Source organism: Lynx rufus, unplaced genomic scaffold (assembly GCF_022079265.1).
Source record: "Lynx rufus isolate CCGP_SWC_20201006 ecotype Redwood Valley unplaced genomic scaffold, mLynRuf1.p SCAF_2, whole genome shotgun sequence".
NCBI classification, from domain to species: Eukaryota; Metazoa; Chordata; class Mammalia; order Carnivora; family Felidae; genus Lynx; species Lynx rufus.
Window position 1 is genome coordinate 176,298,018 of NW_025814834.1, and position 20,523 is coordinate 176,318,540.

The 20,523-nt window shown below is 45.4% G+C and overlaps 1 protein-coding gene across 4 annotated transcripts in view; it reads left to right on the top strand.

Annotated features, from left to right (window-relative positions):
• Positions 1-20,523, top strand: part of DAB1 (DAB adaptor protein 1) — a 268,176-nt gene that overhangs the window by 230,811 nt on the left and 16,842 nt on the right. For 2 of the 4 annotated variants that reach the window (XM_047085081.1, XM_047085083.1), the window contains 2 exons: positions 17,235-17,285; positions 17,377-17,424. The exons of the other annotated variants lie outside the window; for them this stretch is intronic. In XM_047085081.1, coding sequence (XP_046941037.1) covers positions 17,235-17,285; positions 17,377-17,424 — 99 coding nt within the window. The remainder of the gene's footprint in view (positions 1-17,234; positions 17,286-17,376; positions 17,425-20,523) is intronic. 4 annotated transcript variants of the gene reach the window in all.

A 20,523-nucleotide genomic window follows, 5' to 3' on the forward strand; every position in this document is an offset into this window, starting at 1 on the left:
CCAACGCAGGGATCCCTCCGGAACATTTGTGATGAGCACAGATGAACGTGTCTGACTCTGGCTTTGGCCCACATGCCTGCAGTGACAGACCTTCATGACTTTTGTGATCCCACAGCTCCATTTGCTGGAGAGCCCTCCTTGTTTTCAAGTTCCCTTACAGCTTCTATTCATTCATTCATTCATTCATCCATCCATCCATTTGACAAACATTTACTAAGGACCTCCTATCTGCCATAAAGTGGCCTACTCACTAGGGATATAAAGATGAATAAGGATGGCTGCTTGAGAATTTTAATGATCACAAGAAGGTAGATGTGTAAAAATGGTTGCAATCCGTGTAATCCTCTAGGCCATAAGAGCTGTCTACAATATACTCTGGGAGCATAGTGGGGAGGCAGAAAACCTTGTCCAAGGGAGTTCAGTGAGGTCTTCACCCAGGAAGTAGGGTCTTAAAAGATGATAGGAACTTGGCACAGAGAAAGAGTGGAACGGGATTCAGGAAGAGGGAACTGAATGTGTAAAGGCACTGAACTATGGAAAAGCATACCATATCCCGGGGGCTGATGAAGAGTCTGGGGTGGTGGGACTGCAGGATGCCTTCATGTGAGCAGGTGACAGGGCATGAAGGGAAGCCATCCCCACGGAGTGAAGGACCTGGAATGCGATGCTCAGAAACTCAGATTGGCTGGGAAGCCACTGGTGCTGTCGGGTGTTGAGTGGCACTATTAGAGTTGTGATTCTCAGCATCACTTTGGTGGCCTGCGACAGGTGGCTTGGCTATTGGAGAGACCGTTAAGAAGCTAATGGGATTATCCATGTGTATCTATCAGGATGAAGTCAGGAAAACAGTGCCCACACGAGGTAATTTCATAGAGGGAATTTAATGTGGAGCACTAGTTACAAAGGTGTTAGGAGAGCTGACAAGCCAAACAGAGGGCAGTGGAGCAACCCAAATTAGTAACATTCAGAAGTTGCTACCATCCCCAGGACTGGAAGGACAAAGAAAGGGACCAGGGCTGCCAGTGGGCACTGTGACCGCAGAGGGCGCAGGGACCTTGGCAAGAGGGGCTGGCTGTCTGGTGGAAAGTAGAGCCATGAGGGAGACTCACGGCCAGGTTCACTGCCAGAATACTGCATAAAGAGAGCCAGGGAGAAATTCAGTGCTTCTCCCCTCTTTCCACCATCCAGCATCCAACTACCCCTTTTGTTGGCCAAACCAAAGTGAAAGTGGGTTGACAAGGGAGCTCAGGCAATGTAATTTACAAGGCCACCCCCTGTCCTACTACACAGAGCAGAGGGAGGGCAAGAATGGGTCTGAGGGGCAAAGTGGTCAAAGGGTAGGCAAGTAAGGATTACTTTGGGTCTGGGCTGCGGGTGACACCCTGCAGACAGGGAGAGGAACGGAGGGAGGGAAATGTGTAAATTGGAATGAATGACATTCAGATCTAGAAAGTAGGTCTAGAAAGTAGTAGGTCTAGAAAGATCTTGCTGATGTGGGGGGAGGGGGTAAGAGAAACACAAGGTCTAAGCTCCTTCTGAAGTGGCAAGCCTTGGCAGGTCGGGTAAGCAGGCAATAGGGACTGAATGCTCTGTCTCCTCTCCTATAGCTCTGCCATTTACATACGTGCTGTTTTACGTGTCCAGGTTCTAAGGGTGTTTGTAGATCAGCCTTTCCATCCACTCTCTTCAGGTCCTTGCCAAAGACAGTAGTAATCCCTTTCATCCTCCTCTCTGTTCTCAGTCCATGCCTCACATTTGGGCAGTGTCACATTATCACTTTGAATGATATCTGGCTCTTTCTTCCCCGTTTCTGTCATGAATGGAAGGAATCAAGCAGAGTTGTAGACAGCTCGCTGTTAAATCATTCCCGAAACTTGTTTTCTACAAATGCAAATGTGGAAGGGGATAAGTGCTTGCATAAGCAGTTGCCTGGTGTCCTGTTTGCTCAGTTGTGTGTTGGCAAAAATCACATCTCGATAAAACAATGATCAGTCCATCGCTGTGCTCAAATTCCTGCCACCGGTCTCCTGCAGGAATGGTCTCCAAACTTTTTATAAAATCCTGGCACCATTATTGCAATGAACTGTGCCCAGTAGCCTTTTATATAAACAGATGGGAATAGGAGTTGTGGTTGAAGCTGGGTTGAAGCCTCAAGGCCTACCCACCTGGAATCCTTTTCTGAAGCACAGAAGATTCTGGAAAGGAAGAGATCCAGAGAAGATAGTGTGAAAACCACTGTCAAAAGAATCCACTGGCTAATTCCATGGGTGGGAGCAGTGGGTGTTTAGATGAAGAGATTCTTCACATTATTTCCATTAGAAGCTTTGTTCTTCTATAATTGAATTTGCAAACACAGACTGGGAGCCTGCTCTTTGGGAGGGAGTGAAACATCACAAAATTTGAAGTTTGGGGCACCTGGGTGGCTCATTCGATTAAGCATCCAAATTTGGCTCAGGTCATGATCTCACAGTTCGTGAGTTTGAGCCTGACGTCGGGCTCTGTGCTGACAGCTCAGAGCCTAGAGCCTGCTTCAGATTCTGTGTCTCCCTCTCTCTCTGCCCATCCCATTTGCTCTCTGTCTCTCAGAAATATATTTTAAAAACATTTTTTAAAAAGTTGAAGTTAATCAGAGCTTTATACTTCTTAGCTGTATGACTCGGCAAAGTGCTTTATGTTTTGGATTCTTCTGAATGACCAGTTAGCATCTGGGGAAGATTACTTGGCACCAACATGGAATCACAGTTAGAAGTCTGAGCCTTTTGGAACACCTGGGGGACTCCATTGGTTGAGCATCTGACTCTTGATTTCGGCTCGGGACGTGATCTCACAGTCATGGGATTGAGCGCCACATTGGGTTCTCGTGGAGCCTGCTTGGGATTCTTTCTCCCTCTCCCCCTCTCCCCCGCTCATACGTCCTTGCTCTCTCTCATCCTAAAATTTAAAAACAAACAAACAGACAAAAAACAGAAGTGTGACCGTTTCAGCCTGACTACGTAGGCCTTAAATTTTTTTCCCTCAATTACCAGCTGCGTGACCTCGGATAGCGTGTTCACTCATAAAACGTGGGTAATGACTGTGGTGCCTACCTCATAGAATTCTCCTGAGGACTAAATAAGGTGATACATGTATAACTCTATATGAGTAGCACCTGGCACATAGTAAGTGCTCAATAAATGTTAGCCGTAATTATTATCGTGAGCTGTTATATGGGCATAGGACTATACCAAGTGCTTCAAGAGATAGGAGAAGGAATAAGATGTGGCCTAGCCCCGACGGTGCTTGTGGCCTATGGGTGGGAGTGACTTCAGTATCTAGAGTGAGGGGCTAGAGTGCCTTTAATTCTCCATGGCTAAGCAATGTCAACAAGATCAAGTGTAACCTGAGAGTCTGGGGTAGGGCTGAACCTACAGGAGAGTTTCATGGCTATAGGGCAGGGATAACCAACATTTGTAACTACCAAAGAAAGCAAAGTACGTAACGAGATAGGCACTTAATGCACTATTTCAGGACTCTCCCAAGCAACCATAAGAAGTAGGTCTCTTCTCTACGGTAAAGGTTATTAAAGATCAGAGAAGTTAAATCACTTAGCACAGCTAGAAGAGGCATCCCTAAGAATGTAAGCTAGTTCTCTCTGAACTTAAAATGAGGGTGACCTAGTTTATCATCCAAAGTGGGTCACTTTTGAATGCAAAAAAGGGGTGTGCTATTAACAATGACATCAGGACAATAGACATGAACAGGAGCTGTCTTAAGCGGACCAGGATGTAGGGCCACCTTACCCAAAGCCAGTGAATGTCCTTCCCAACTGGGCTACCCTGTCTCAAAGACCACAACACAGGAGATTTCAAACAGAAGGCAGGAAGCATCTGTCCATCTTGTTCTTGGCACTCCGTACCAGTCTTGTCCCCGTGTGGAAACAAGCCCAGTACTGCCCACGAGACAGAGGTGCCCTGGTACATGCTCGCTCCTTCAGCGGGCATAATAAATCAGATTACTTGGAGATCTGTTATGTGGTGAAAAACTGTAGTCCAGGGTATCTGTTCACTGCCGCTGCTGTGAGTCTATCATTATTCCTCTAATACAGACCATTAACATTCACAGAACCTTAACTACAGCATCTCTAATGAGCACAGCTATAATATACAGTTTCCCCATAAATATCCATTGATGCTGACACTCATTCTCTCTTGGTACAGTAATTCAGCTTTTCTGGATAAATCATCATGCAGAGGCTCTTTCTTTCTCCCTAACTGCCATTATTAGTGGTTACACAAGAATAATGAGCAAACTCTGGTTGCAAAAAAGAAGAAAGAGATGAATGATCATGGAGAATACAAAAATATATGTTGGTGACAGTACCCAGCCATGGCAAAACCTGATTTTGCAATGACTTAGAAAGGAGGCAAGAAATGAACATTAGCTGAGCACTTACTGGGGGCTGGGGAGTACACGCGTTGTTTGGCCAGCTGTATGTGGTTCAGTGAATCCCAACATTGCATTGCCCAGCAGTCATTTGTGATGCTTTTAAAAAGGCAGCTTCCTCGGCCCCACCCCCTAGATCTGCTTTTGTATGGCTCACGTGTGCATGTGTATGTATGTAAAGGGAGATTTATAAAGCTCCCCAATGCAGTCTGATGCTCCACTAAGTTTATCTGGTTTAATGAACAAAGCATCTATGATTTGCCCCCACTTGATGGACCAGAAGACTGAGGTGGAGACGCTACGGGGAGAGGGAAATAAAGTCTGGCTCTGAAGGAAGCATCCCTTGCTTCTGACTTGTATGCGAAGAATGGCTCCTATTAAGATGACATTGACTCACTTGGTACACGTTCTCCCTGCTCCAGCCCTCGTTCCCACCTCTCATGGGGCTCTGTCAGCGCCTCACCGTTCTTCTCCCCAGGATGTTGGCAGCTGTCCTTGTCTCTGTTACTCCTCTTTCCCACCATTGTATGCTGCCAGCCCAATACTCTTGGTTCGTTCCCACTTTCCTATAGTTTCCAATCTCCTAGCCTTGTCTTTCTGGCTATTTTTCTGTTGTTCGTCCCATAGTCACCTAGAAGGTTCTACCCCTATGACCCCAGTCAGAATTACAGGGATAACACCTGCAGTGTGATCTGACCAGGGTCCTCCAGAAAAGATTGGGGTGCACTGTGGTGGGGCGGGCTCCTAAACTGTGGTTGCTCCTTCCAGAGCCCTTACCTCTTTCCCTAGTCTTAAAACACAGATCGTCTGACACCCTTTGTTCTCCTCACCATAGTGGAGTAGTTGAGAGCACACACTCCAAAGCTAGCCCACTTTGGTGAACATTATAGCTCTACCATTTACTAGCTGGATGACCTTGGGTAAGTTAATTAATCCTTCCATCCCTCAGTTTCCTCCTCTGAAAATGAGGATAGCAATAGCACCTGTATCTGTTGCAATAATTAAATGAGTTAATAAGTAAAAGCACTTTAGAATAGTGTCTGTACATACAGAAGAAGCTCCATCTGAACATTAACTGTTGTTATTATTGTCCTGCATGACCCCTGCCTGGCCAAGGAGGGATGAGGTCTTAATACTAATATTAAAACCTTTCCTTCCTCTTCAGACCAGAATGGACTGCTTGGGATACGTTCCAGAGATAGAATTATCATTTCTTAATGAATGATTGTATGTCAGGGTGTGGGAGAGAGAGGAGTCAAGAGTCACTTGTACATTTGGGGGCTTTATGGATCTACCCAAACCAGAAAGAATGATCTCAACCAGTTGTGACCTAATCCAGAGTATCTTGACTAGTTTAAATTAAAAAGGTCTTTCCTGGAACGTAGCCAACATGCAGGTAAAGAGGGTCTCTGCCTGTGAGGTCACTGTAGGATCTCCTCACATATGCCACATTTACCCTAGCTCCCTAGTCTTCAGAGATAGGGTGTCCACCACCGGAAAACAAACAGGAAGTTTTTTTGTTGTTATTTTGGTTTTTTTGCTGTAGTAGTAGGCACAGAGTGTCCCTGATGCTTTCGGCGCATCGTTTCTGCAATACTGGACGGCACCTGCTAGAACCAATCTCTGGTCACTTGTGCGTTGCTGTGTCCAGGCATCCACTCCTCACCCATTTCACTGATAGTTGTCTCGTGTCACCGCGTGTTGAGCGCTGTGCTAGGCACAGGTGCTGTACAAGTCAGACCATGTCCCAACCCTTGCCCAGCTCACACCCCACAGGGGAAGGCTGCCAACAAACAAGTTAAAATACTAATAGAGCATGAGTGCGAGCCATAAAACCAAACAGGATAATGTGGTGAGAGGTGGGGCTGCTCTTTTACTTGGGGAGAAATGGTCAGAGGAGGTCTCCCTAGTGACGTGACAGCTGAGCGGAGATCTGTATTATGAGAAGAAACCAGTGAAACAGGAACAGGAGAAAGCACGGGCAAAGGCATGTCCCAGCGGTCCATGAAGAACAGAGGGAAGACCAGTGTTGGCCAGAGCACAGTGGGAAAGGGGAGAGTGGAGGGTGAGCTCAAACACAGGTGGCAACTAGGTGTGGACAGTCCTACAGGCAGTGGTGCAAAGTTTGGGTTTTATTCCAAGTATAATGGAAGACAGTGGAGCGTTTTAGGCACGGAAGTAAGCCTGATCTGGTTTTTTAATACCATCGTGACTGATGTATTAGAGATTAACTTAAGGAGCAAGAGTAAAAACAGAAGTCTAGGCAAAAGAGAAGGCAGCAGAAAAGACGAAGAGAGGCAGTCAGAGCCTGGAGACAGCATTTCTTAGTGAATGGTTGGGTGTCCGGGTGTGGGAGAGGAGGTGTCAAGTGTACCTTGTACATCTGAGAGCTTAAGCATCTAAGCATGAGTTGGTGGCCTTTACAGACATCGAAAGACAAGGAAAGAATGTGTTGGAAAAGATCCAAAGTTCTTTGGACGTATTAAGCTTGAGAGGCCAAATAGTATGGGATACAATTTCTAGCAACTAAGGGGGAGGGTGATAAGATCAGATATTGGCTCAACTTCAAGTAGTGAGGAATGTCACAGATTGACATTATTAGTCAATGTCGATTAGTGGTGAGAACCAATGGATCTCACTAATGGGGAGGACTTGAAGAATTCAGATAAAAATGCCATCCAGATTCTAGAAGGGCTAGAAGGATAGCCTCTTGTTTTATAACTTTTTCTGGAACATCTCCTTACTATTTCTTTGAAATCAGAACAAAGGCCATTTACCCTGACTGCAAAGCCTCACTGGGTCAAGTGACAGAGTGAATATGAGATCCTTTCTAGAGTTTATAATAGTAAATGCCAAGTCTTTGTGAGCGAGCAAGTGTGTGTATGTGTGTGTGCATACATGTGCACACACATACATGCCGAGCATTTGGAAACACCATATGGACTACCATACCCTCTGCTTAGTAAGTCATGCTATAACCAAGTTTCTTTCTGTTCAGTTTCCTATTCTCTTATATAAACAAGTTCATCCATTCCCTCATTCTGTTTTTTTTTTTTTGTAATTTGTCAATTCAGTATAATTTCCTGTTGTGTGCTAGTCACTGGGCTATCTAGATCTTAGGAATACAAAAATGAATAAGATACAGTTTCCCATAAAAGGAACTTAGTTTCTACAAAGTCTTAGTCTATAGTGGCGAAGAGAGAACCAGTGAAACTTGACACATATGATGCCCAGGGGAGGATCATCTAATCACCATCCTTAGGACTTTGGAGGAAGGTTTGGAAGAGGTAACTAGACCCAAGTCTCTAGGGATGTGTTACAGTTCTCCTGATGAACAAAGATGGGAAGGGTAGCCAGTCGCAGAGAATAGCTTGTACCAGAGGCTGAGGGTGAGAAATATACTGAGAGACCTGTTAGGAGGGCATGTGAAATTATGACACAAAGTTGCAAACTGTTTGTATGTTGGACAATCAATCAGATAGTCGAGGATAATGCTCTTCGAGATTTCCTGACTCCAAACCTTTGGGCTGCCTTCCATGTCTATTCTATAGGTGAATACTGCCTCACCTGATCTTTGGAGATCTATGAAGTAGCCATTTTCCTCGCTGTTTTACATATGAGCAAGCCGGGCTTTCCTTGAGGCCTTAGTTTTCTTGTTGTAAAATGTGCGCCAGGTTTCTCCGCTCTGATTTACTGTTTTCTCTTAGTGTGCACACCTAGGAGTGGAATTGTGCTATGGTAGTAAGGAACTAGGTTAGGAGTCAGAACTTGGGGTTTCATCTCAGCTCTGCCATTCACATCATGATTTTGAAAAAGTTGGAGGCCTCAGTTTCTTCATCTGAAAAAAAAAAATACAGGGTTAAGTTGACTCAGAGATCCCTTCAATGTCTTCTAATTCAACTACTCTGCAGTTCTTCAACTCCTGAATCTATTCAAACTGCCATCCAAAAGGTGCTACGAATCATCATATTCCTAAAGAATACTCCACCGAATTGTTGACTTCCTATTTGACCCAAAGAAGCAGACACATATTTGGAGGTCTTACACATATTTGGAGGTCAGGTGCCATGCTAATGACGCTATTACCTGAAACCTTGCCCCGGCTAATCTTCCCCTAGTCTTGTGAGATGGATATTTCCCAAATCTTACAATGAAGAAAATTCAAGAGATGAGTAAAGAGGTCCAATTCCATTCGCCCAAAAATAGACGTCGGGTTTTGGTTGCTTGCCATGTCTTCAGTCCTGTGAATGGCATCACAGCAGTGAAAATGGTACACCCTCTGTGAGATTGTTCATTGTGGGGTACCCCTGTTGTGACACTCCTCATGCTCCAGCCTGAATTGGAAGCCTCCAGTTTCCATAGCTTGGCTGTTACAGCTCAGAGAAGGGACAGCATCTCAGTCCTTGCAATGTTGGCACTGGGCCTTGCTCATAGTGAGCAGTCAGGAAGTTTATTAATTATTAAATGAATTCCTTGAGGATCGAATCCAGGGATGAAGACGTGAATAAGGAAATGAATGCCTAAGCACGTAAAATCTGCATTCTTCCAGAGAAGAAAAGGAAAAGCATGTTGCACGGAACGGCTGTCAGAGCAGCAGGCAAAGCCCTCCTGACTATTTTTTCCTCTGCTGTGACATCTCTCCATTTGTGATTTCCTCTGCACTCAGCCTGAGCCTCCGCTACTCTCGCTTGATTTCAACTGCATCCAGTATTTCTTGTTACAGTTTGGGTGCCATCTGGATCCTGGGAGTAGCCTCTCCAAGAGACACACACCAGCAAAGAAAGAGATGACTGACTCTCGGAGAAGATCCCCTGCCCTCCTCCCCACTCTCGTGTTGAGATCCTGTCATCCTGCTGACAGGAGCCAATTTCGCATGACTGTGATTCTAATTCACTCCCTTTTTGATGCCAAATCTTGTTAGGAGTTTTGAAAAATCCTTGAGTTTTTGCTAATGTAGACCTAGAATAATAGATTCTTAAAAGGAGATGCCATAAAGGAAGAGATCATTAAAAACAAGTAATTACCAGCTTTGGGAAATTGTTCCCCTTCGGTTTTCGGTTTTCTCTGTACCTCTCTACCTACGCAGTTGTGTTTGCACTCTGACAGCCGCTCAAGTACTAGCCATCTTGCAGCCTAACAAAGGAGCTAAAACAAGAAAGGGGACTCCACATTCTAAAATTCTCCTTGTCAACTATTAGAGCTTTGGGATGAGGTCCTGGGTCAGGCCCAGGAAGCTTCCACAAGTGTAAATTCATGAAGTCATCGCAGTGCTCTTACAGAAACTTAATGGCCAGGGTGGTGTTTTCAGCATTTCTCCCTAATGCCCATCTCTGGCCCCATTTTGGCTATCACCAGACACATTCCTGTACCATCATCTCTCTCTTTATGATCACTAATACTGTCAAATCCCCAATACCACCACTGCCTCCATCTCAAAATGTCGGCTGCCTCCAGTTTCCCCGACCCCCGAAGATTGGGTCGGATGCCATGTGTTTCCTAATAAAGACAACAGTGGTAGCGGTTACTGGCACGAATCAGTTCGTTATTGTGAACCAAGCGCTATATACTGAAGGCTTTGCATGTTGCACGTTACCCCATAACACCAATCATTTGATAATTGTCTGTTTTCTTTTCCATCTCCCTCAGATGATATAAGGTCAAGGACTGTGACTTATCCTAGCTGCTCAACAAATAGATGTGGAGTGACTTAGTGACTTCCTATCAGAGTCTATGACAAACACCACTGGCATCACCACTGCACCCGCCATTTTGTAGGAATCACAATCCATGTCTCCTACCCATCATCACTGTTACTGAGATCAAACTCACTTAGCTATGAGTATCTTATTGTAAAAGCCACCCTCAGCCTACAACTCATGCCACCAGCCCCATCCTTATGCATTTTCTCAAGAAAATAATGGCTATGCTTTAGAATATCTGGGCTTGAAACTGTAGTGTTGCCAACTGAATCCTGAAATAGAGATGGAGAAGGAGAGAGGAGAAGGCCATGCGGTAGGAGGGATGAATGATGGGGCTGACCCCCAGAATGGTCCAGCCTCCCCAGTGTTAACACTGGAGGAAAGGTGCCGGAGGAGGAGCCCGCTGGGGCTTTGTCTGTTCTAGGAAGGCCATGTCGCACCATCAGCTCCTCGAGGTGACTTTGCCCCTTCCCAGGATCAGTATTACCAAACCTATGCCATGGCCTGGAACCTGTCTACCCTCACCTACCAAGCAAATATCGCATGGCTATCCTCCCTTGCTTGCTTGCTTGCTTCCCTCCTTCCTTCCTTCCTTCCGCCCTGCTCCCTCCCTCGGTCCCCCTCCCTCCCTTCCTTGTCTTCATCCCTTTCCTTCCTCCCCCCTCTTTCCATCTCTCCCTCCTCTTCGTCCCTCCGCCTCTTTCTCCCTTCCTCCCTCCAATCATCCCTTCCCTTTCTGTAGTTTTGTCATCCATTGAGATTTTACTCTGGCAGCTACTGTGCTAATATTATTCATATACATCAACCTTCTTGGTGTTTCCTCTCAGCAACCCTACATTGGCCTATGTTTCAAGGAGAAAACTGAGGCTTGGAGTGAGGAAGGATGTTTTCAGGGAAATGCCAGTGATGAGGCAGCGGTTTGAACTGAAAGCTGCTGTTTCAGACATCCCTCTTTCCATTCCCCCATGCTACCTGGCCTAAAAACATCAAACTTCTCACCCTAGACGTGCCTTTTATTTTCAAATGCAAGCAAATGGGTTTTCTTGACATTAGGGTAAAGTTGGGAAGCTTAACGGTCAAGAGTCAGATTCTGGAGCCCAGCTGCCCCCTGTTTGTGCACATTAGCCTGGTCAGGTCAGCTTAGCACACTGACCTTCCAAGAGGTCCACCTTTCTCATGCCACCTGAATAAAGCACTAGCAAACGCCTTTCACCTCCAGTCCCCATCCTGAATTTCTCCTTGCATAGTCAGTCCATTTCAAACTGAATGTCCACTGATGGATGGATGGAGGGAGGGAGGGGTGGATAGACAGATGAAGACAGTATGGTACATAACACGCAATGGAATATTTTTCAGCCTTAATAAGGAAGGACATGCTTCCATATGTGGCAGGTTGGCTGAACTTTGAGGACATTACGCTAAGTGAAATAAGCCAACCACAAAGGACAAATGCTGCATGACACTACTTATCTGAGATCTATAAAATAGCCAAACACACTGAAGCAGAGGGTAGAATGGTGGTCACAAGGGGCTGGGGGCAGGGGAAAGTGGGAATTGCTATTCAGTGGTATAAGTTCTAGTTATGCAAGGTGACTAGGTTCTAGAGCCTGCATTGTGACGGTAATTAAAAGTACTGTATTATACACTCTAGAACTTGTTAAGAAGGTAGATCTTACATTAAGTGTTCTTGCCACAGTAAAAAGAAGTGGGGGTGGGGAAGGCTGTTTCAAAGACCAACTTAATTTCTAGGAAGCCAGATATAGATATTTCATTGTCCAAGGATTTACAGATGTATTACGCTGGGAGGCACTTCCAGGAAGACGTAACTTTCATCGTAAGGTCTAAGCATTTCTCTGCCCCTCTAACCTTCCAGACAACCTCTGGGATGCTCCTAAAATGGTAGCTGTGGAAAGGAGGGCCATTACCTGCCAAAATGAGTTCCAACTTTGAGTAATTAGGCAATTTTTTGGTCATTACAGAAACATATCCTCAAAGCAGCATGATTCTTCTATTAGATTAAGACATTGGGTCCAGAAGACCACTGGGCCCCAAATCTCAGTAGGCCTGGAAAATGTTGGCATTAAATGGCACTCCATGCTGTTGTAATGATAACGAACCTTCATGAATTTCCTCTTGAAACATGAATCTTAATTTCCTTTAAAAAGCCCCACAAATATCTAGCTCAGTCAATGAAAAAGTCCTTTACACCAGAAGAAGGCTGCTGTTTTGTGTAAAATGCATTTGTTTTCATGGTACCATCTAGACAGTGTAAAGAATTCAGTTCTCCAACAGAATCTTTTCAGTTAGTACAAAAGTAGGGATATTCTTTAAAAGAACAGAAGAGACTGTGTAAGGAAGCAATATGTCCAGGATTTAGAAAGTTCTCAGTCATCCGGAAGTTGTTTTTATAAATATATATTCTCTGGGGTGCCTGGGTGGCTCAGTCAGTTATATGACTGACTCTTGGCTTCAGCTCAGGTCATGATCTCATGGTTCATTGGATCGAGCCCCAAGTTGGGCTCTACACTGACGTGTGGAGCCTGCTTGGGATTCTCTTTCCCTCTCTGTCTGTCCCTCTCCTGTTTGTACTGTATACTTTCTCTCTCAAAAATAAATAAATTTAAATAAATAACATATATTTAGAGAGAGAGAGCTAGCCGAACTGTAAATACAGTAGCCACTAGCTACATGTGGCTATTTATATTGAAATTAATTAAAAATAAATAAAATTTAAGACTCAGTTCATCAGTCCCAGTAGCCATATTTAAAGTGCTCAATAGCAACATGGAGCTATAGGCTACCATATTAGATATTGCAGACATAGAAATTTCCATCACACGGAAAGTTCTATGGGACATGGCTGCTCTTGGGAGAAATCATTTATTATCATCAAATTTTCCATTCCCTATCTCAACTCCACCCCCACCCCCACTTTGTTCTTCATTTGCCAAACAGAGTGTGTGTGTGTGTGTGTGTCTATCTATCTGCCTGTGTCTGCCTGTCTGTCTGTCTGTCTGTCTGTCAGGAAGTAGGAAAACAGCTGTTCACTCTTGGCTAAAGGTGACAAAAAGCTAAATCCCTAGATACCACAGCAGGAATTCGTCTTCATTAGCATGTGTCTTCCTTGTTAGCTCACTCACCAGGAAAAGGCACATGCATTCGAATGCCTGGAATCACTAGGTGCCTTAATAGTAGTCACTTTGGTGCAGTTACAACTCACTTAGGTTAATCCATTTCTCTTGAGCTTTCTAAGTGGGTAATTGAATTCATTCTTTTGTAGCTTTGGCCTGAGTTCTGAGTTTAGATCTAGATACCTTGCACCCTCCCAGTCCCACTCCTACCCCACTCCCAAACTAGAATGATTATATATTCTTGCTCTGCTCAGAGCTTCAGAAGAACAAGGACCATGTATTATTCGTCTCTGTATCTCCAGTGCCTAGCCAGAGTTTGGCATGTGAAAAGTACCCGGTGAGTGTTTGTTAAAGAAATTAATTAATCAATTATATAATCAATCAAGATGTGTTCAGTTTTCCCAGTAGGACTTTCACTAATTATTCCTACAGAGAGTTCATTCCCCAGCACAGTGATTCCCAAGTCTGGCTTCACGTTAGAGTCACCTGGGGATCTCTTAGAACCTACTGATGCCAGGGTCCCACCCCAGACCATTACCACCAAATCTTTGATGGCGGGGCTCAGGCATCATCAGTAGTTTGGAGAAAGCTCCCCTAAAGGATTACCTTGTGCAGCCAGGGGTGAGAACCACACAAGGTTCTGATTTGGCAGCCGTAAATATATTTGCATCCTTTTTCACGTGTTCACGTCCCATCTCATCCACTGTCACGTTGGCTGTAAGATTAATAATGTGAGTCTGGTCTTAATAGTTACTTTACTCAGTTATGGGACAACAGTGTCCCCACTGCTCCCAACAGAGACTCTGGGAAGATAGACTCCCGGTGGAGGCTTTACTTCCATGTCTTCATGAAGATTCAGGCTAGAACTGTCTTGAAACAACACAAGAGAGCCTCTTCTGTTAAATCCTCACTGGAAGTGGATGGTTTGAGTAAATGTGAGCTGGTATTGTGTCTTGAAAAGTAGAATACAAAGCTGCATGCCTGCCACCATAATAAGTGTGAGAAATCTGTCTATAAGGTGGGGAAAAGACTTGAAGATGAATGAATGAAAACTCTAATAGTAATTGTGGGTAAAGCAAGCTGTGAGTTGGGAGGACTTGGGAATGGACTCCAGGTCCTGGCCGTGAGACTCAATGGGGAGGAAGTGCATGGATGGCACGATCTCCCCACTGGCCGGATGCAATGCTCTGGCTATCCCTGAGGCTTGCCCCAGACGGGAGGAAAGGGGTCCAAGGAATGACTGAGCCAGGATCACAACAGGAAGGTGCTTGTGGTGACAGGACAGGAGGATGATCAGGCAAGACTGTGGCCAGAAAGGAGATTCAAGGAAGAAGGCAGGGTCAAGAATGGACTGAGGGGATCAGGACGAGGGCCAGGACGTGTGGGGCATCCTTCTACATGGGATCTGGTCTGGGCTCTCAGGCGGGGGTACTTTCTAAAGAGGGGCCTCCCTTAAGATTTTTCTTCTTCTTCCTCTTTCATTTTCCAAATGTCATATAATAGTCGTTTCCTAACATTAAAAAATGTGTGCCTCTGCATGCCAAAAGCGGGCCAAATGACACAGGCTGAGACGACACTAGGAACGGCTACTGTTTATTGAACATCTACCATGTGCCAAGCACCAAACGAGACCTCACACACACATCTCAAGTAATCCTCTCGATAAACCTGAGGCAATGTTAGCATTATCATCTGCACTTTAAAGACGAGAAAACTGAGGCTGACGGGTTTGTCCAGGATCACACAGCCCACGTGTGGCATGGCCAGGGTTCAGCCCACATCTGCGTGACTCCTGACAGATGCCTTTGCTCACCTCACACGCCCAGACCGAGCTTCGTCTGAATGGATAGAAATGGCCTCCTCACACCGCAGCCCCACACCTCACCAAAGGCCACCTCTTCTGTCACCAGGAAAGTGACGGACTCACACCAGTGCTGGTTATCCTCACACATTTTCATTATATGGTGGGGGTTTTATGAGAGTCTACAACAGGCTGTTTTTCAAATTTATTTAATTCATCCATCATGCTCTGAAGCCATTTGCTTTTTTATATTGGACAGATGTAATGAGATTTTGGACACTAAAAAATGTTTTTATTAAAAGTTATGACCCAGAGCTAGATGGTAGGGGCTGTGCCATAAATCCCTAGAAGTGTGTGAATTTATAAAGGATGTAGCGACATAACCTTAACCTTTTAGGCCACACCATAGATTACAGGATCACTTAGGCTAATACTGTCTCACTACCTCTCTCCACCTCTGGCCAAATAGAATCATCATCACAATAATTTATGTGGTTATCTGATGTGGTTGCCCTTCCTCTCCTCTTTGCCACAGTTGACCTCTGGCAAGCCAGGGCCTGATGGAAGCAGGTGGTTGAGGACAGAACTGGTGGTGGCTGTGGGAGGCACGGCCACGTTGGGTCTTTGGCCCTGCTTCTCTGTAAATGGGGCTGACTGACCTAACAGTCACCTTTTCTGCAGACAGGGTGGAGATGATTATGGGGGATGGTTTCTCCACTCCTTCATTGCCAACAGGAAGCTCTCCTCCAAAGTGGGAAACGATTCAGTTCTTTCTGTTCATGCTATAATAACTCCATTTCAGTGTTAATATTGTCAGATTTATATTAATGCTGCACTACTTGGATATCATCCAAAACGTAATTAGCTTGTACATAGTGACCAAAACATGATGATTAAAAACATATATATAATAGATGTTATGTATATTATCTATAATATATATTATCACTGCGACTTTGGTAATTAATATTTGTTTAGCAGACCACCAAGGTATCAGATGGTGAGAGAACAACAAAAGACTGAAAGGAAATTGTACTAGAGAAGTTTATTACTATAGGTCCTGGAGGAGGTACATAGCGCACCTCGGGAGATCACTTGGGAAAGATCAAGGCAGGGGGCAGGTAGAGAAAGCAGGGCAGGACCGAAGACACGTGCCTTTATTAGGACCCACAGTGAAGTGCTTTGGGTTCCCTGGACTGAGGCCAGAGTGGTCCATTTGCACCAAAAAGAGCAAGGTTTTGGTAAGCTCTACAGGGACCTTAAGGCCCTGGGAAGCCAGAGAGACTGCCAACCACAAGGCTACTCGGGGAGGCATTCCAGGAGCTTAGAATTACTTGTGACTCTGCAGGGTGTTTATCTAGAGCCTGCCTCACAGCCTCATGGGAGAGGCTCGTGTCCCTTCAAGGCCCCTGCAGCTGAGCCACATAAATGAATGCCATTGCAGCAGTATCAGGTGGTTTAGCCAAATTCTCAATAATCGTAAACAGTAAAATGAGAAAATTAACAAAACGATTAGATTTGGTCACCTGCCAGCTACTTCTACAACGTGCATTCATTCCTGTATTCTTGAGCCATGGCTATGTGCCACTTCCTCTGTGAGCAGCCAGGATTCAGGAATAAATACAGCTTGGTCCCTGCTCCAGGAAGCGCAATGGATGTCCCATCCCTCTGATCATTTTCAGCTCAGAGGATCAAGGAAAGCTTCATGGAAGAGGTGGCCTTCCAGCTGGGCTTTGAGCTTGCAGAGGTGAGAAGAAGAGCATTTCAAGCATAGGGGGCAACATGCAGCAGGGCACTTGCAAAACCAGCTGGTCACAGACTGCTCCAAAGAGTTTGACTAAAGCACATGGTAGTGTTTTTAATTTGTAAAACCAAAATGTTGAGCGTAAACATCGTGCTCTTATCCGCTGCCCCCCGCCACCCAACCATGGAGGCTGGCTGGGTAATGTCTGTAATCGCAGGAAGATAGGCTTGAAACCTACACACTTACCCTTGCTGTGTTTCCTAATCAGGCCCGTGTTGTATCACCCGCTTCTGCTGGGAACACGTCCAGGGCTTTCCTAGTACACTGGCCACAGCTCCTTCCTGGTGTAACTGCAGATGCCATCATCCTCACTCATAAATCCATGCCATTTGTGTGTCATGCTCTTCGTCCTCATTCATCATCCCTTACCCTTTCAGAACGGCCATTCATTCGAGGATTTTGAAGAACGGTTTGCTGCGGCCACCCCGGTAAGAAGGAGAGGGCCCTGTCCGGTTAACCATTCCACGTCATCATCCCATTGTTCATTTCATGCTCATAAGTCATGCCTTGTGGTTACAGAACAGAAACCTGCCGACCGACTTTGATGAGATTTTAGAGGCAACAAAGGTAAGGCCTCCGGGCTCTTGTTAAATGAGGGTCGTTCTGGCCATTCTCATGCCTTCCATATTCTCATCCAGCCTGCGTGAATGGCAGGTGCCGGCTGTGCTCCGGGGGTGTCTAGTCCAATGTTCACAGGTGAGCTCTGTGATGAGGTCACATGGCATGTGTATGTTGATACGTGTGTGCGTGCTGAGCTTGTGTTGCAGAGGAACTGACACGCTCTTGTTTTCATCCAACAAATATGTTTCAAGCTCCCAGAATGTCCCAGGAACTCTGATAGATGCTAGAGGTTCCGTAGAGCAGGAGGGCCCAGACTCTGTCCTCAAGGAGCTCACACCGCACAGCATAGGAAAGACGGGGCAGGTTAGCTTGGTGTAGTGTGGTACAATGTAGTATAGCAGGGGGTCAGGCACATAAACAGGATGTGCAAAGTGCACCCACTTGAATAAAAACCAGGTGAGGCTGCTGTTCAGTTGATACACCCTGGACTAGGGGCACTGGTCTGCTGCCAATGTTTGTTCAGACCTGTTGATACATAGGCCAGTGCATATTATCACCCCTGAGAATAGGGTGTTTGGGAAGCCTGTAGGACAGGGGGTCCTCAACCGTGGCTGTCACTTAGAATCACCAGGAGAGAGTTTAAAGTCCCAGTTACAAGGCTGTACTTCACCTAATTCAGAATCTCTAGAGGTAGGAACCAGGCATCAGTATTTTCCCCCGAGTACATCCAAGGTTGAGAATCCCTGCCTGACCTAAGAGTGTCACATAAGCCATTCTGGATGGTGGGACGGGGTGCAAACTGAGTTAGGAAGCACTTCCCAGAAAAAGAAGAATCCCCTAATTTGTGTCCGGAAGGATGGGTGGGAAAGGCAATTGGGGAAGGAATTGAATGTTCTCGGTAAAAGGAAGAGCATGTGCAAAGAGCCTGAGATGGCCCCTCCTTTTGTGACCCTGTATCTGTCCTCTCCATCACACCGCCCTGATTTTGTCCATAGGTTTGTCTTTCCATACAACCACCAGCCCCTGAGAGTAGGGATGGGAGCAGGCCCATATCCCCTGCTCTCAGTACAGCAGCTGATGAACAGTAGGGGCTCCAAACTTTTCCTGCATGAAGGAGCTCCTGATGCCAAAACATAAGGAGTGTGTCTGTGAGAATGTGTTTTGGGGGTCAGCCAAGGACATCTCCGCCTTCATCAATGGCGCTTTCAGAATCTGTCTGCAGGAGGGGCCTAGGAGTCTGCTTGCAGCCATCTAGTTGAACGAGGGACCAGGGGACTCCTCTTGAAACAGCAGTGGCACAGCACTCTAGATACTATTCGGAAACCATTGCTTGTTCATATCAAAGAATGGCTGTGGAGTAGCTGGCCCACGGGAGATATCGAGGGGCTTCCTCCTCAACAACCGAGTTATCCCTGTCCCCTTCACTGGGCTTGGCAGCTTCCAGTATCAATCTGCTTACCCTGGAAAATACCCGGGACCTGAAGACCGCAGAATCTGCCGTCGACAGCCACATCTCTACCTGAAGATGTCTAAAGTGCTGGTAATGGAAAGGGGAATGGGCATATTGAGCTGGCCTTCCAGTTGAGAGCCCTTCGGGCGGATGTCCATCATGGCAGACCTTTTAGGAACCGCAGCTTCTGGTTAGAGAACATTGTGGCCACACTCCCATTATCTAGGATGCCACCTAACTAGGGCTTGTCAAGTGACAGACAAACGAGGCATTGCGTGGCCTGTGGGTCAAGCCTAGCTTCTTTTAACTCCCACATCACAGACGAGTCCTGTCACCTCCTGGTCTCAGCTTACGTGCAAAGTGCAACACCACGGGGCTCACTGAGCGTCAAACATGATGGTCATGTATTGGAAAATGTATTATAAACTATAAAATGTTTTACAAATGTGAATGGTTAGTTTTAATTCTCTTGAGGTCATTAAAATGATTAATTACAACAATATTATCAGATGGAACATGGTTTGTTAGGTTACAAATTAAAAGGACTGGGGCTAACATGGCGGGGGGGGGCGGTGAAAATAGATATTATTCCAGATCTCAATCACATATGGTTATTAGAATTATTTTTAATTTTATGGTCATAAGAATCCCCCTTTTCTATAAAATTTAATTAACTCAAGTTTCTATTTAAACAGCAAATCCAATGGAATGAAATAACAATCTATGTTTTATGCCCATGCATGTTTTTCTCGTTTAATCCTTGAGTGAAAATCATCTGGCAAGAGGAAAGTCTATATCGCAAGACTGAAGGTTATTTTAAAAGTTGTGCTTAAGGAGAAAATTAGCCAATAAATTATATTTATGATGTTAGTAAAAGTGTGCCACGAGTTCAAACGCATTTGAAATGTAAATTGTGTGACTTAATTATTAACTTCATTTTATTATTTTCCTACCACTGAAAATAGTTGTAGGCCATTTTAAAAGCATTGAGCCCCAATTGTGAGGAAGCCCAGAAGCTTCATTTGAATTGATTAAACACAAGTATTTCTTTTATGAATCTGGGAGGGAACATAAGGATTGGCATAGTTTCGCCAAATAACAGAAAATATCGTAAACATGCTAAAGCCTCTTTCCCAGAGACAAGCAAGTGTCTAGGGTCTGGCCGGGTCTGGTCCCACCACAACGTTACCCCTGTCCTGTCCACTTCGCTGGCCTCTTCCCTGCTGCTCTCCGTTCTCACACTCTGTACAAATTGCTTTGCTGCCCACCTGCTCACACCTCCCAGGCCCCTCTCCTTTTCTGCTCATATACTTTCACCTGCCTGGATTATCCTTTCTCATTCAGATGGGGTCTGTTCCCTTTAGAAAACCCTCCTTAAGCTTCTTTGCCAAAAGCTAGCTGATTCCCTTTCTCTGCTCTCCCACAGAGACCCCTGTCACTGTCCCTGACACATTACCTTGAAATTATCTACTTCCTTGGAACATCCCACCAGACTGCAAACTCCCTGCAGTCTGGGACTTGGCATTTCTCATCATTCTGTTCACAGCTCCCAGCGCCCAACAGGTGTTTAGCGTGTATGGACAAAGCACTGTGTCATTGGGAAGGAGATGAGTGTGTGTGTAGGGCCCTACTATGTGCCCAGCACCATTATTCTG